This window comes from Crocodylus siamensis, chromosome 3 (assembly GCF_052110815.1).
Source record: "Crocodylus siamensis isolate JL-2025a chromosome 3, ASM5211081v1, whole genome shotgun sequence".
Taxonomy (NCBI): domain Eukaryota; kingdom Metazoa; phylum Chordata; order Crocodylia; family Crocodylidae; genus Crocodylus; species Crocodylus siamensis.
Genome location: NC_143397.1, coordinates 201,635,961 through 201,650,048, shown reverse-complemented (window position 1 = coordinate 201,650,048; position 14,088 = coordinate 201,635,961). Strand labels below are relative to the sequence as shown.

Genomic DNA, 14,088 nt, shown 5'->3' with positions numbered 1-14,088 from the left:
ATTAAAATTTAATTCCTGGGATCAAGTATAATCTCTTTGTCTTACAGTCACATTGACTGCCATTAAAGGTTTGCAAAGAAAATTAGATGTGCTTGTAACGAAAAATGGGCAGTGTCAGGATTAAAATGAAGGATGGAGCGGTGCAAAAATACCTACAACTCATGGCATTCTTCCTACTTCCCAAATTCATTATGGATCTGCTTTCCCATAACTTCAATTTGGGATGTTGTAGGTCTTTAAAACAATGGTACTGGGAATGAAGACAAGAATAATACCATTGTCAATGATACCAGAATCCTCAATCTATTTAGATACAGGCCACAAGTGACTCAAACACTGTTTCATGATAGAATTTCTAGTTAGTACACCAGAAACTGGAGGTCAATAGAAGTTCCAACCTTCTTTGGCCAAAAAAAAAAAAAAAATATTAAAACCCTTGTTCTCTATAAATGCTGGAAGATCCTAAAGTACCCAAACTCTTACGGAAAATTCACTTAGCACAGAAAGGTACCTATGCCTTTAAGAAACAAACCTTATTTCCCAATCTCCTTTATCCAAATCTAACATTAGATAAGAAAGTACACAGAAATATAGGCTGTTGTTATAGCGACCATACTGGAATTATTGACAAGATCAAGCTGATATAGAACACTGTAAACACTGGGTCAGAAGTAAGTCCAGAAGGAACAAGGACATTTTGTGACTCACGATGTAAAACAGGTGTTTCTTCTTCCATTTGAACAGTATACCCAACATCTCTAATAGAAATATTCATTTGCTAATACTCTTCTGTTTCTTGCATGTTAATTCTCCTTTGCACTACATACAACAAATTTAGTGGCTGCCTGGAGTACAACATGCATAGATTGTAAATTCAAATTGACACTATTACAGTTAATGATGTAACATTAATGTGGTTCAGCTACTGAGTAAATATTGTGCCTGACAACCAGGAGGTTCAGTTATGATGATTTGGAAAGGATTATGCTCGTATTTGATATGACAGCCATATTAATTCCAAAGGCCTAGAAAATAGCTGGACCTGATTTCTCATTTATACAAAGTTCCATTTGACTCTACTCCAGTAGTATAAAGGGGCCTTAAAATAAATGCAAAATGTATGTGTGGAGGGGATTTAAGAAAGAATGAGAATAAGGCCCCAAATGTATAATGGAGGAGTCCTCTGCTGGGGAGAAGCCCGTATGAGTGGATTGTGCTTAGTCTAGCCATGATGTATATTGCAGCTCAGTAAATGTTTGGGGTTGGAATTCAATCCTAATTCCTCTCCTGTTTATTTCAATAGGGATTGTTTAAGCACCAAGTTTAAGTACTGAACAAATAGCATTCAGCTTTCCAGATTCAACTAAGGGCTGGAGGACAATTATATTTTTATAAGCAATTAGCAGCTGATAAATTATTATGATTTTCCCAAAGGACAAATTCAAATCAAAACAAAGATTTAAAAAAGAATGTGTGTGCATATGTGAGAGAGAGCACAAGGGAGAAACTGGACCAGAGAGATGGAATTACTGATAAAATACTTTTAAAACTCTTACAGTTTCAAATTACCTTAAAAAGAAAGGAAATGTCATGCATGCCACATAGGCCAAAAGAATAGTCTAGCCTTCTGTGTTTGGAAGTCAATAGGAGTCATGGAAAAATTAAACGTACTGTAAGGCTGACTAGTAATTTTTAGTTGGCTTCACTCATATATACTAGCTTTTTATACTTGACTAATAGTCACATTAGGGCTTCAAAGGGAACATTCATATGAGAAAGAATTACTTGTACAAGAAGGGACTTGTACAAAAAAGGATCAGCCTTTGATGTGTCATCCTACAATTGGTTTCAAATAGCCAAGCTACAATAAAGAACAGCAAAAAATGAATTTAGTATGAAAAAGCCAGCAAAGATTTAATTACAACTAGGCACTAAGGTGTTCAATACACTGATATGCAATTTACTAGTTCTGAAAGAAGACTGATAGACTCATTTTTAAATACCTTTAGGCAAAGTAGGCTTCCTTTTCCTCTTTTATATTCCACTTATTTATTATATTAAATCCCAGCAAGAAAATATAGGCCTCATTCCAATCTCATTTTGTGTAATTTAATTACACAAAAAGAAGATATAAAATGAGAATCAGACTCTTTAACTCTGTAAACCAGGACCAAATGGACAATAGTTCATAGATTAATGCCTTATAACCAGAATTAAAGCTGTTTGTTTATTTGTTTCTTAATAATTGGAAGAATGACTCTTTTTTTCTTTTTCAACAGCAGCACAAAACAGTACAATGCAACCATGCCAAGGCATTAAGATCCTGATCCAGTGAGGTGCTTACACAGGTGCTGAAGTGTGAGCAAGAAAGCAATTTCAGCTGAAACCTATAGGACTACCCCTGTTAGACAGCTATATGGTATTTTCGAGGTGCTTCATGCCTCATTTCCACAAGGGTTCAAAGTCTGTATTCATTCTGCATTGGAATAAAAACTAAAACCTTTTGAATGTTTTCACCAAATGGAGTTATGACCCTTTGTCTTTTGTCAGATTAAAACCTGAGACGTTCAGGTCAAGAAGTTTTTTGGATCCAACACTTTCCAGTCACTTCTGAGGAGTGTCTGAGAGTTGGAAGATACTCTCTTAATCAATAGTCCAGTGGTTAGGGCAGTGTTTCAGGATAAGAAAGATGCCAGATTAGAGGCCCTGCACTGTTCAGAGCAGTTTTTTTATCCCACATCTCTTAATTCCCCAAGCAGATCTACTTGTGTACTTCAAAGCCCAACATCCAACATAGTACTCTAGTGGATCAGGGCTTATGCATGAAAATAAACCCTCCAGCAAGAAAAAAGCACAAACAGAATCTAATCCTACAAGATCTACTAAATTCATGGGGAGTTTTGCCTTAGTAAAGACTCAGGCAGGACTGCAGGATTTGGCCTCATCTAACTGGCAAAAGGCAGAACAGGGGGTACCTTAGAAACTAACAGTTTTGAAAAGGCACGAGGTTTTGTAGGCACCAGCCTACTTCACCAAATGCCAGGAGACCCTACTTTCTACCCAACTTCAGACTAACATGGCTAATGACTGTTGTACACTCAGATCATGTTCATAGTAAGTTACTATGTTTGACACCTGTTAATGAACACACACATATTCCAAAACCAAACTGAGTTTTGACTATTTATCACATATTCCTAATCTTTTAGACAAAAAAAGGTTTAAAACACTCTATTTGTACCATGCAGTACCAAATGACTTTATGGACTTCTGCAGACTAAATGAGTGCAGTATTCTTTTTCTGACAGGTTTTTTAAAGTATTTTAGCGATTTAGGCTAAAGTACAATATTTCCATATAATAGTCTTGATTTTCCACTAAAAAAAAATCACTTTATTTCCCCTCTAAAGAGTTGTTTCACCTCTGAACTGGTAGGCAGACAAACCATTCCTTACAAAGCTGACACCACTGCTGTTTAGATTAGCTGCCAGACATTGTTGTGGAGTGGATGATCTAGCCTCTTTTCCCTGGAGGTTCAGCATGTCTTCTCCAGCCTGGGGCTTGGCATCCTGAATACACAAAGAGCTGGCAATTCAGCATGCTGCTGTTGTGATACTTGGTCCTCAAAGACAACAATTGTTCAATTTAACTTTACAGAGGGAATGAGATTATTGGGTAGGCATCAAGCTTTTTATTTCTAATTATTTCTTAACTAAGAATTTGCAACATGAAGACATAATTACACCATTAAAAAAGTAGCAGAAATCTGTCAGCATAAATGTACCTTAAAAGAGAATCACACCATAGATCCAAACATCCTGTCCAACTGACATCATATCGAATTAAAGTGCATAATGTATACTGATTTCAGTATATTTTGATTATTATGAGACCATTCATTTGCCAACATTCCATTAGGCTAGGCACATTAGCCCATTTCTCATCTCCTACACATTAGGCAACCACATCAAAATCAATTTCTACTGCCTTCTCCTGAGCTTACATATGAGTATTTGTTTGGAGATTCTGGCCCACTGAATATTTATATACAGTATATTTACTGAGGATCACTGAAAGAGACTTTTCCTCTTTTCCATGCTTCGTGACATGCTCATGGACACCTTGCGATCATAAAAAAATAGCATTAATTCAAACAGAAGGCAATTTAAATTCAACAAATAGGGTTCAGAGTACAGCATAAACACGAGCTGTTTGTAACAAAATACCATCAGAGAACGTGTTCTGTGACTTGTGTTCAATCAGATGAGAGTACCAAGAGGGAGGCAAGCAACATAAAAGTGCATCACCCTTAGTAAAAAGAATCAGTCACCTGCATTTTCAGAACTTACCTTAAATTAATACTGCTAAATCTTTTTTAGCAAAGTTAAGTGTGTTGCTTTGCCCTTCCAAATAGATCCAATCATCTGTAAAGTGCAGCAACATAAGTATTTTGTTTAAGATTTTCAAAAGAGTTCAGCATTAGCCTAACCCTGGTTGTCACTCAAATCCATGAGGATTTAATACTCAAAAAAAATCAATGGGAATAGAGTTGAACTCATAAAAAGCCCACTTTTTCTAAGTATACACCATTGCCCACAAATCAAAAAACCCCAAAAAACCTCCCCCCCAGAACATACGCATTCTAAAGAAAAGAACTTGAGTTTTATTCTTGCCCTATCCAACTGTTCAGCATAATCAACCTGATTTCTCATTTACACTATATTTTGGCAGACATTAATTTCACCTGGTTATTAAGCAATACATCCTTTTCTACTATCTGAAAACAACACAAAAAAGAGCTTATAAGAAAAGTTAGTGCCTTTCCCCCTCAAAAGTATACAGCTGATGGGGCACATGAGGTAGCAATGTAACACGTGTGGCAAAATATGTAGTCAGTGACATCACATCCTGGATGTCTCAAGGCTGTGTGTAGCTAGAGTAGTTCTCCTAGGTGAGATTGCTACTCAGTGGTGGCAGGGACACTGACTGCTCCTGGGCTCTCCCTGCTCCCTCTTCCACATACATCTTTTTCATAGTTTTTGATGGTAATGGGTTGTATAAGGGACATCGCACAGGGAATATGTAGGCTGGTCCCTAATTCTAACCTTAACCAGCAGGCTTTACAGTAACTGTGCCACAAAAACACTGCAGAAAGGCTGGGGACTTCTATATAGTGCCATGGGATGATAGTGCATAGCATGAACTTGAACCCCTTTTCACATAATTTATGGCAATCTGCTTCCCTTTTGGTCCTCCTACTAGAGAGTAGCATATGGCTCTGAATATGTAGATCTAAAAGCACATTTAGATTTCTATTGTAAATAACTCATTTTTGTCAGCTGCGTACTGCAGTTACAATGTACTCTGTCACCTTAACATACATCTTGTCCACACCTCAGTTTCTATGTATAGTAATTAAACCGGTCACAGAGAAAAACTAAAATAAAAAAGTTACTACCCATTTCAAAATGTCCAAATATTAAAAAATAATTATTAATTAAACCACAGAAGTGTTACCATAGAAACACTCTTAGTACATTTTAGTATCTTTGCAAGATAGGGGTGGAAACCTAACAAAACTCAAGTAAAAGGAGACAGCAAAGTCAAAATTAAGTTTTATGTGGTCATTTAATGTTCCGAAGGGTTTTGCAGAGAATAGCTGAGGTGCTACATATTTAGGAACAGATGCTGATGATGCTTGTTACAGTGAGTAGTACATTACAGCATAAATAGTCCCTCTGATTCAATGCCGTTCATAGAAGTGAAAGGTATCATATTTTAATGAACACAACCAAAATCTGGTTCAGTGAGTCCAAATTTCTCCTCCATATTGGTGAAATTTTGCCTAAAGTTGGTAGGAATGAGACAGTATTTCATTAGGCTGATTCCTCCTCTCAGCAATTTTTGTATTTATATTTCATTCACAAGACAAATTCTTGATCTCATAATCTATTTTCACAAATAATATTGATGCAATGCTTGCTATACATAAAGCACCTAGCTATATTAGGTGTTGGTACCCTTGACAATTCAACCAATGCTTTTTACCAGACGCCCTGAGTGACAGTCATATTAAATCTAAACAATGTCTTCAATGGACATATTACCAAAACTAACACTGTAGAAAAGATATATAGGATTAGTAAGAAACATTTCTTGTAACCAGACACAACCGCTCTAAAGCAAGAAAGTTACTAATGCTTTGTACTTAAAATTTAGGTGAAAATGTAATGTCTCTGTGTGTGCATTGTTGTTTAAAAAAAAGGAAAAAAAGGAAAAAGAAAAGATAGAGATGAAGTGTAGCATAAGGGGCCAGATAAAAAGCCCAATGAAGTCAAGGATCCCTGACATTGATTGATTGATCCCTGACACGTAAGTGTATTCATAAGCCAACATATGGACTCTTGTTTTTTTGTCCTTCATACGAAATGTATTTAGTAAAAGTTACTGATGAAATTGAAATGTACAAATCATGCATTCTTAATTTTCTGTTAGACACATATTTTTTTATCCTACCTTTGCAGCCACAGATGAGTTCGGTTTCTCCAGCAAGTCCCAGAGTTTCTTCCTTTTGTCTGGACAGCAAGTATTATCAAATTCTTCCCCTTCTCTCTCTCTCAATGTCTCTGCCTCTCTCCTTAGTTCCTCATTCATTTGTTCTTTCTTCTGGTGGTATCTTGCCTGACAGCAAGATTCTAAATATATCTCATCAATCCCCCAGTAATCAAGTTCTTGGCCAAAAGAGAGAGCACACATTTCTTCCATCATGTGCAATTTACCTGTCCTGTAGAAATTCAGAATGGAGGTGAAGGCTCCTGGGTGTCGATCAAAGAAATATTCATTCTCATTCAGATTATAATCATCACACACTTCCAGCAGAGATTCATGAGTGTTGCAGTCTCTGAGCTTTCCTAATCGTGTCCTTGGAAGTCTATCCAAAGTCCTCCATAGGACTTCGTGGTTGAGCCCACCTACATTTATTTTAACTCTCCTGGAGCAAGATTTGCTCCTAATGATCTCCACTGGTTCTGGTGGAAGGGAAAGTGTAGACCTTGAAGACTTTTTGTTTATCCCTGGTGGAGCCTTTCCAGCCATTCTGAAAGGGATGAGTCTTTAGAAGAATGAGACTGGAGAGTACAACTTTTGGGTAGGATCCTCTTTAGATGGATGTCCCCATTCGTGAAGCTAGAAGAGAAAACAAATTAGAATCTTGCAATGAACTTTATATTTGCAACTTTTTTTGGAAGCCAGAGAGTCCAGGCTTTTAAGTTTGTCTCTTCAGAACTGCCCACTTGGCAGAATGAATGCCCCAGGACTTGGGGTCCACATCCCTTCCAAGAGAATTTTTGTGGTTTTCTCCAAATCAGAACAAAACCAGACCTTACAATCATCCATGAAACAGATTTATTGGATTATTCATGCCCAAGTATAATCTCATTAACCAAAGAAGGACTATGTCACGTAACTAAAAATAGTTCAGCTCCATTGCCAGTGTAACGGGTCAGTTTCTAATGTCAGAAATTACTGCTAACCACTGTCTGCTTAGAGATGACTCTACTAACTGCTCTGCTAACTGATTTATAGTTGCTATAGAAGACTCTGCTCTACAGACTGATTTATGCAAATGGTAAGATCAGGCATACTGATCTCCAGCTCCTCAGAAACCTTTTGCTTCCCATTACCAATCTGGACATGATGTCCACCCACCGCCATGTTTGGGGCTTTACTAATCCCCCAAATCGTCTTCACTCTCTCTGCATACTGCTTTAATCCTTTCATTAGGATCAGCTGCCATTCACTCCTAATCTGAAATACTGATATCAGACACAAAGGGAGCCTAACCATAACTTCCCTCCATAGTGGAAACATCCCATAAAAGAAACAGCTCTCATCTTCTCCTCTATTATCTCTTGTCATTTACAACTACAACTCCTCTATTATCTCTTGTCATTTACAACTATGTTGCTTAGATGACACACTGATACTGAGAAAGCACAAAAATTAATATGCTCATGGATTAGAAAAGAAAATGATTGTCAGCTTTACTATGAAATCGGAAATCTACCTTCATTTTCACAAATGGAAGGACACTTTCCTTTCAACCTCCATGAGGAGCCTGACCCACATTCTGAAGTGTAGTAACATTTTCAAAAAAGTATTTGTGTAAGAACAAGAGTTTGATCTCCATTACAGTGTAAATACCAAAGCTGAGAAGCAGTATGTCTGATGTGTACAAATGCAGAGGGGTAAAGACCAGGAAAGGAAGAACCATGTAAGCTAAAGGGCAATATCAGCACAAGAACAAATAGGTATGAACTCTCCATAAATAAATGCAGGCTGGAAAGCTGAAGAAGGTTTCTAACGATTAGATTGATGAGGTTATAGAACAGCCTTCTTATAGGAGTAGTGGGAGCAAAATTATTTTTAAGATAAAGCTGGATCAGTTTAGTAAACAGAATATATAATGTGGTTACCTGCAAGAGCAGGAGACTAGACTCAGCATCCCAGTAAGTTTATCCAGCCCTACACTCCAAATATAAACTTTAAAAAAAAATACCGGGCCTGTAACAGTTATATTTTTAACAGATTTCCTGCCTTACTTCTTGTGAAGAACACAGAGACCCAGTCCTGTCACAGTACTGGTACTAAGGGGCCTCAATTCCCAGTGAGCTCAAGGAAAGACAAAAGGTTACCTCATTTCAACTAGTATTTCTCACCATAACATTTATATTTGAGCATACCTATGCACAGATAAACATGAGTGCATTATATACTAGCTATAGAATTTACTGTTTAAGTGCTGATTACTAACAACCAAGTATCACAGAATCACCTAAAATCATTTCGCAGTCTGAAGTTCAAAGGATTCTGCCTTTTCACATTTTGCACCCAGTACTGAAGAATGCAACTAAGGCAGCCCCAAGCATCTCAGTGTCTATTTACATAACAGCTTAAGCCTATAGCATTTATCTTCATTCATGAGAGAAACCTGATACCTTCATTTGCAAAGATAAATGTCATATCAAAATCAAAGACTATGTAGTGGGATATTTCCATTACATGCCTCTCTCCTGATTTTTAATGTAATCCAGCTCCTGTCTCCAGATTGTCCCATCTCCCTGCAATGAGACGGCCATGGCACTAGTGTCCAGGAAGTGGGATAAGCTGCAGATTTGCACCTCTGGAGGATTTCTACTCTATATAAACTGAGGAAAAATGCCTTGTGATGGCTCTCCCCAACAAAACTGCATGTTGAAAAATATGTACCTAATTTACTTAAATACAAAATAAGGGGTTTTTTCCCCAGTCAGCATAGGGGGAAAAACCCCTTGTCTTACATTTGCATACAAGCAAACCTCATTAAATACATATGCCTATCATTAAACTGATGCCAAAGCAGCATGTGCTCAGTAATAAAAACTAACTATGAAGTTGATTAAATGCAGCCAGCACTGAGAATAACTATAAAACACAGGGCCCACACTGGGAAAACATACAAGGATACGTTAGTGTAGCCCATCTGAATAAGATACATGGTAGCATCCATTGTGTATATCAACCCTCAGCACTGGCATGGTGAGCAGCTACATTAAATGCATTTCAACTTTGTCTTCACTCCCACAGTTGAGCTGCATCTTTCTTTTCTGTTTTCAGTGATTCCTGTTTCTTCATCAGCCTTAAATGTCTGTCAAACATAACCAAACAGAACCCCATCAGTTCACCCAGAATCCCTCTTGCCCCCTCTCTCACCCTGTCACATAGGATTAGTGTGGCCCCACCCTCAATGAGGTAGAGCCAGACCAGGCTACTCTGTACCTCATCTACATATAAATTGTTGGAGCATCCCAGAACCCATGACAAGAACACCTGGTTCCATTCATGATTGGATGGCTAATTAGCACAATGATTTAATAGATTTCATAGACATTACGGCTGGAAGGGACCTCAGAAGATCATAGAGTCCAACCCCCAGATCATCAAGTCCAGCCCCCATTCATCGAGTCCACCCCCCCATACTTTGTGGTGAGTATCTGAGTACACACACATACAGAGCAGTGCTGATCTGTGGAGTCACCATGGCTTGAAATGCTGTTTGATCTGCTGGGACACAGGCAGCAGAACTATTAGGTAAATCATGAGCATGAGTGACTAGTGTCTCCTGATATCCAGCAGCCAATCGCTGACTGGGAAGCAGGGTGCCACAAGTGCCACCGGTGCCTCGCTTAGTGCCCCAACAATCTCAGGGGGGGAACCAGCCATCGTGCCCCTCACTCCCCGGCCGGTGAGGGCCAATCTCGGGGGGGCACATGCCCCCCCCATGTCCTCCACCCATGTGTCACCTATGATCAGGAGCCTTTGAGCTTTAGACTAATAACCTACATAGTTTATGCTATACATAATAACACTGTGCTGCCAGGCAATAAACATGCTAATATGTTACTGTGCAGTAAGTATCACAAAAAAACCCATGTGCCGGCACTACTGTGCAGTAACTGTAGTTCCCGTGCATTTAACTAAACTAAAAGTGCAGTAACTCCTGCCCATTAATGAAGGTGTAGATGCACCCAGTATTAACAATCTTAAGCAAAAACACATAAGAAGCAGCTGATCAGAATATTTAAGTTACCTATGGTTTAAGCAAATTGTCTAATAAAATGACTGTAAAAAAAAGAACGCTTGTGAACCACACCTTTTTTTACTTTTGAAACAGCATGGATATAGCATGGCTTTGGGAAAATTAAACTGCTACTGATTTTGTGTGAAAGCACTAATGAAACGAAACATTTTTTACTAAGACTCTTTAATTACTAGCTGACTCTTCAAGCTTCAGTAAATTCTTCTTTTATCAAAAGGTTAAAAAAATGCTTGCCAGGAATGGGTCTGATGATCATGAAGTCAAGGTAAAGCTCCCATTAACTTTAGTATGGATGACTGGACTCAATATATCATAGAACAAACTCAGCATTACCATTTCACAACCTAGCACATTATAACACACAGTATCTTGAAAAAATGAAAAGTAAAAAAAATGAAGACGTCGTGTAAGAGCTAGGTTTATTTTTACTGTATTTTACTTATCATTCAAGCAAAAGGCTTAACTATGGTTCTTTTACCTGGTTTTATAAGCCTTTCTTTATACCTTGTCTTGGTTTTCTGTTAATAAACTATAAAAGAAAAAAAAAAGAAAAAAAAGAAGTCATCCTATTAAACTATTACAGAGCAGGAAAAAGTGTGTTTCTGCACATATCACAAGGATTAAATATCTTTATTTTAAGTGTGTAATATCTTCACCTTTCTAACTGACATAAAGTACATTCAAAAACCCCACAAATCTTTAAGCTTTTGGAAACAAAATTACACAATTAGGGTTAGCTTTAAAATTATTTAAATAGCTACGCTAAACTAAGCTTTAAACAACTCACAGTGAACTCTTTAGATACTGAAAAGGATTGCATTGTTTTTTTCTTTAGCATTTAGTTTATCGCCCTGAAGCTTCTCAGTTAGCGTGATTACACCATCCTGATTCTGGACATGGGAAAGTGAAAAGTATGACTATTCCGCTATACGAGAAAGATAATGCCATGCAATTGCTCATCAGCATCATATTGCAGTAAGCGGAGAAAGATACAATAATAACTACAATACGTAATGCAAGCAATGTTTGATAGAACAGATTTTCCTTCTTTGCAGTGACAACATGGGTATGCATGTTAAATATCCAAAAGAAAAAGAAAAAGAAAAACAAGAATCCCAAATAAAAACATTAGAAGAACATTAAAGCTAAAAAGACATGTTAGAAAAAGTTAGAATTAAGACAGCCCTTGCATCTTTACTATCATTTCCAATGGACCCTTGATTCATTCAGTATGGGTTTTATGTATTTACATTTCTTTTTATTGCCTTCATTCAATGTTTGACTTCTAGCATTGTTTAGCACACACTGTACAAAGCCAGCACCAATTTCAAAGTTTTGAATTTCTTCAAGGATGTTTCTGTGGTGATCTCACATAATATCAAAGCACTTCGCATACTTTAATAAATGCATCTTTACAACACCTTTGTGAGATGAGAATATAATTATCCCCACCTTGCAGCTAAGGAACTGAGGTACTAAACAAAATAAAAAGTATTCACTAATTCTGGGTTCTCAATTTGAGACACTTGAGGCCACGTCCAGATGAGCAAGGGCATGCACTTGCAGCAGCACAAATAGTAGCAGCACAAGCTACACACACACACACTATTTTCACGTGTGGTGACCTCCTTTTTTCAGGAGGGGGGTTGCTACCGTGAAATTCTAAGGGTCTAAGGGTCTGTTTAACAGTTAGCACTGTTACACCACTTCATACTTTCAAATAACAGCTCCAAATATCTTTAGTTACAGCTGTGAGCACTCTCTTCAACAATTTTGACTACTCAGAAAATGAAGTACTCACAAATAGCAAGCTCACCTGAAGATATTGGTTTAGGTGACTTGCCCAGTATCACACAGAACCTCAGTGGTAGGCAGGGAAAGAATACAGTTACCCAGGGAAACTTTCAACCGTTTTATAACATCATCTTCTTTCCACAGTCCCTTTCCTCATTCAGAGCACATCTTTCAGCTTTCATAACAGACAAGGAAGGGGATTTACAGATAATAGATTTATTTACCACACATCCATGATTCATCCCCAGAGTAGGTCCACTCTGCATACTTAATGAGGAAAAAGTCCTATATGAAAAACCAGTATATGATCAGGTAATCTAAGAGTATTTCATTATGCTTCTAAATGAGTGGACCAGCCTCAAATTTCCTAACTTTTGAAAAGATGGCTCATGCTCCTTTTGGGGGTTGGAAGGAAGGTAATTTTCCATTTGTGAAAAGTAAGGAAAGATTTTCTGTTCCATAGTAAGGCTCTGTCTGTCATTTTCTTTCCTAATCTGTGACCATATTGATTTTTGTCCTTCATCTCAACCCATGTGTTATCTAAACACTGTATCTTGTAAAATCACAGGAGATCATAAAGAAAATGAGACCTGTTCCTTTTGGGGACTTTTCCATTATGTCGGGAAGTGATGGGTAGGTTGCCTTCGTGATTGATACTAGGATTTCAAATTAGGGGTGAATAGCAGCTGACTTTAACAAAGAGATTAAAACAGTATGCACAAAGAGTGAAGATGATTTTCGGGATTTTTAAAGCCCCAAACATGTTAACTGCTGTTACTCATTTGTAGGTTTGTGTCCAGGTAGGCAAAGGGGATGACAGAAAGAAGTATAACATTCTTTCAGTCATTTTTTTTCAATTTTAAAATAATTTTCTTACTCTTAAAAAGAAAAACAAAACTGAAAAAATAAACAGAAATCCAACTACTTGGAAACACAATAACTCCTACCCTGAATCATCAGAGATACCACACATCAATATATCTACCACTCAAGCTAACTGAAGGTGTGTACAAGCATTACATTTATATCACCCTAACCAAGTGTGGGGCCACCTAAATGGCTAGGTGTGCAAGCATTTGCAGGGGTTAGGTGCCCTAAAAATGGCATGCCTGATCTAAGGTTAGCTCTCATCAGATGAGGACTAACTTTAAATGATCATGTGCTAATCCAATTTAATGAATGTTTGCGTGCATTCCCAGCCACAAAGTGGTTGCACTCTCCACAGCCCTGGGGATGTGCTGTTTTTATCTCCCACCCAAACCCTGACCAGGCTATCTTACCCCTCTAACCCACTCCAAAACTAGACAGCAAGCCCCTCCCTCCCCTACAGACCTGCTGCCCCTCCCTCCCCAAGTCTGCCAAACCTCATTTGCACTCTGAGGCCTCATCCAGATGAGCACGGACATTTGGCTCTCAGGAGACTAGTAGCAGCAGTGCACCTTGAACCGCAGCTACTTGTCCTCAGGCAATGCCCGTGCCATGTGCATTTTGGCATGAGGCAAGTTACCCTGGGGTCAGCATGGGAGGCTGGGGCCAGCACTGTGCAGTCTTGGTAGCCTCCCAGGGCTGCAGCAGTGGTGATCCTGCTGGGCAGAGCCTGGCTAGAAGCTACAGCACAGCTCTGAGCATCCCAGTTCTGCTTTTCAGTGGTGTGCACTG

At 38.3% G+C, this 14,088-nt stretch overlaps 1 protein-coding gene across 1 annotated transcript in view; it reads right to left on the bottom strand.

Moving 5' to 3' along the window:
- The window catches only part of KCNB2 (potassium voltage-gated channel subfamily B member 2), a 335,494-nt gene that overhangs the window by 306,428 nt on the left and 14,978 nt on the right, over nt 1–14,088 (bottom strand). Inside the window, exon 2 of the mRNA XM_090040169.1 lies at nt 6,516–7,184. Within this exon, the coding sequence (XP_089896295.1) occupies nt 6,516–7,094 (579 nt within the window). The 5' untranslated portion in view covers nt 7,095–7,184. The remainder of the gene's footprint in view (nt 1–6,515; nt 7,185–14,088) is intronic.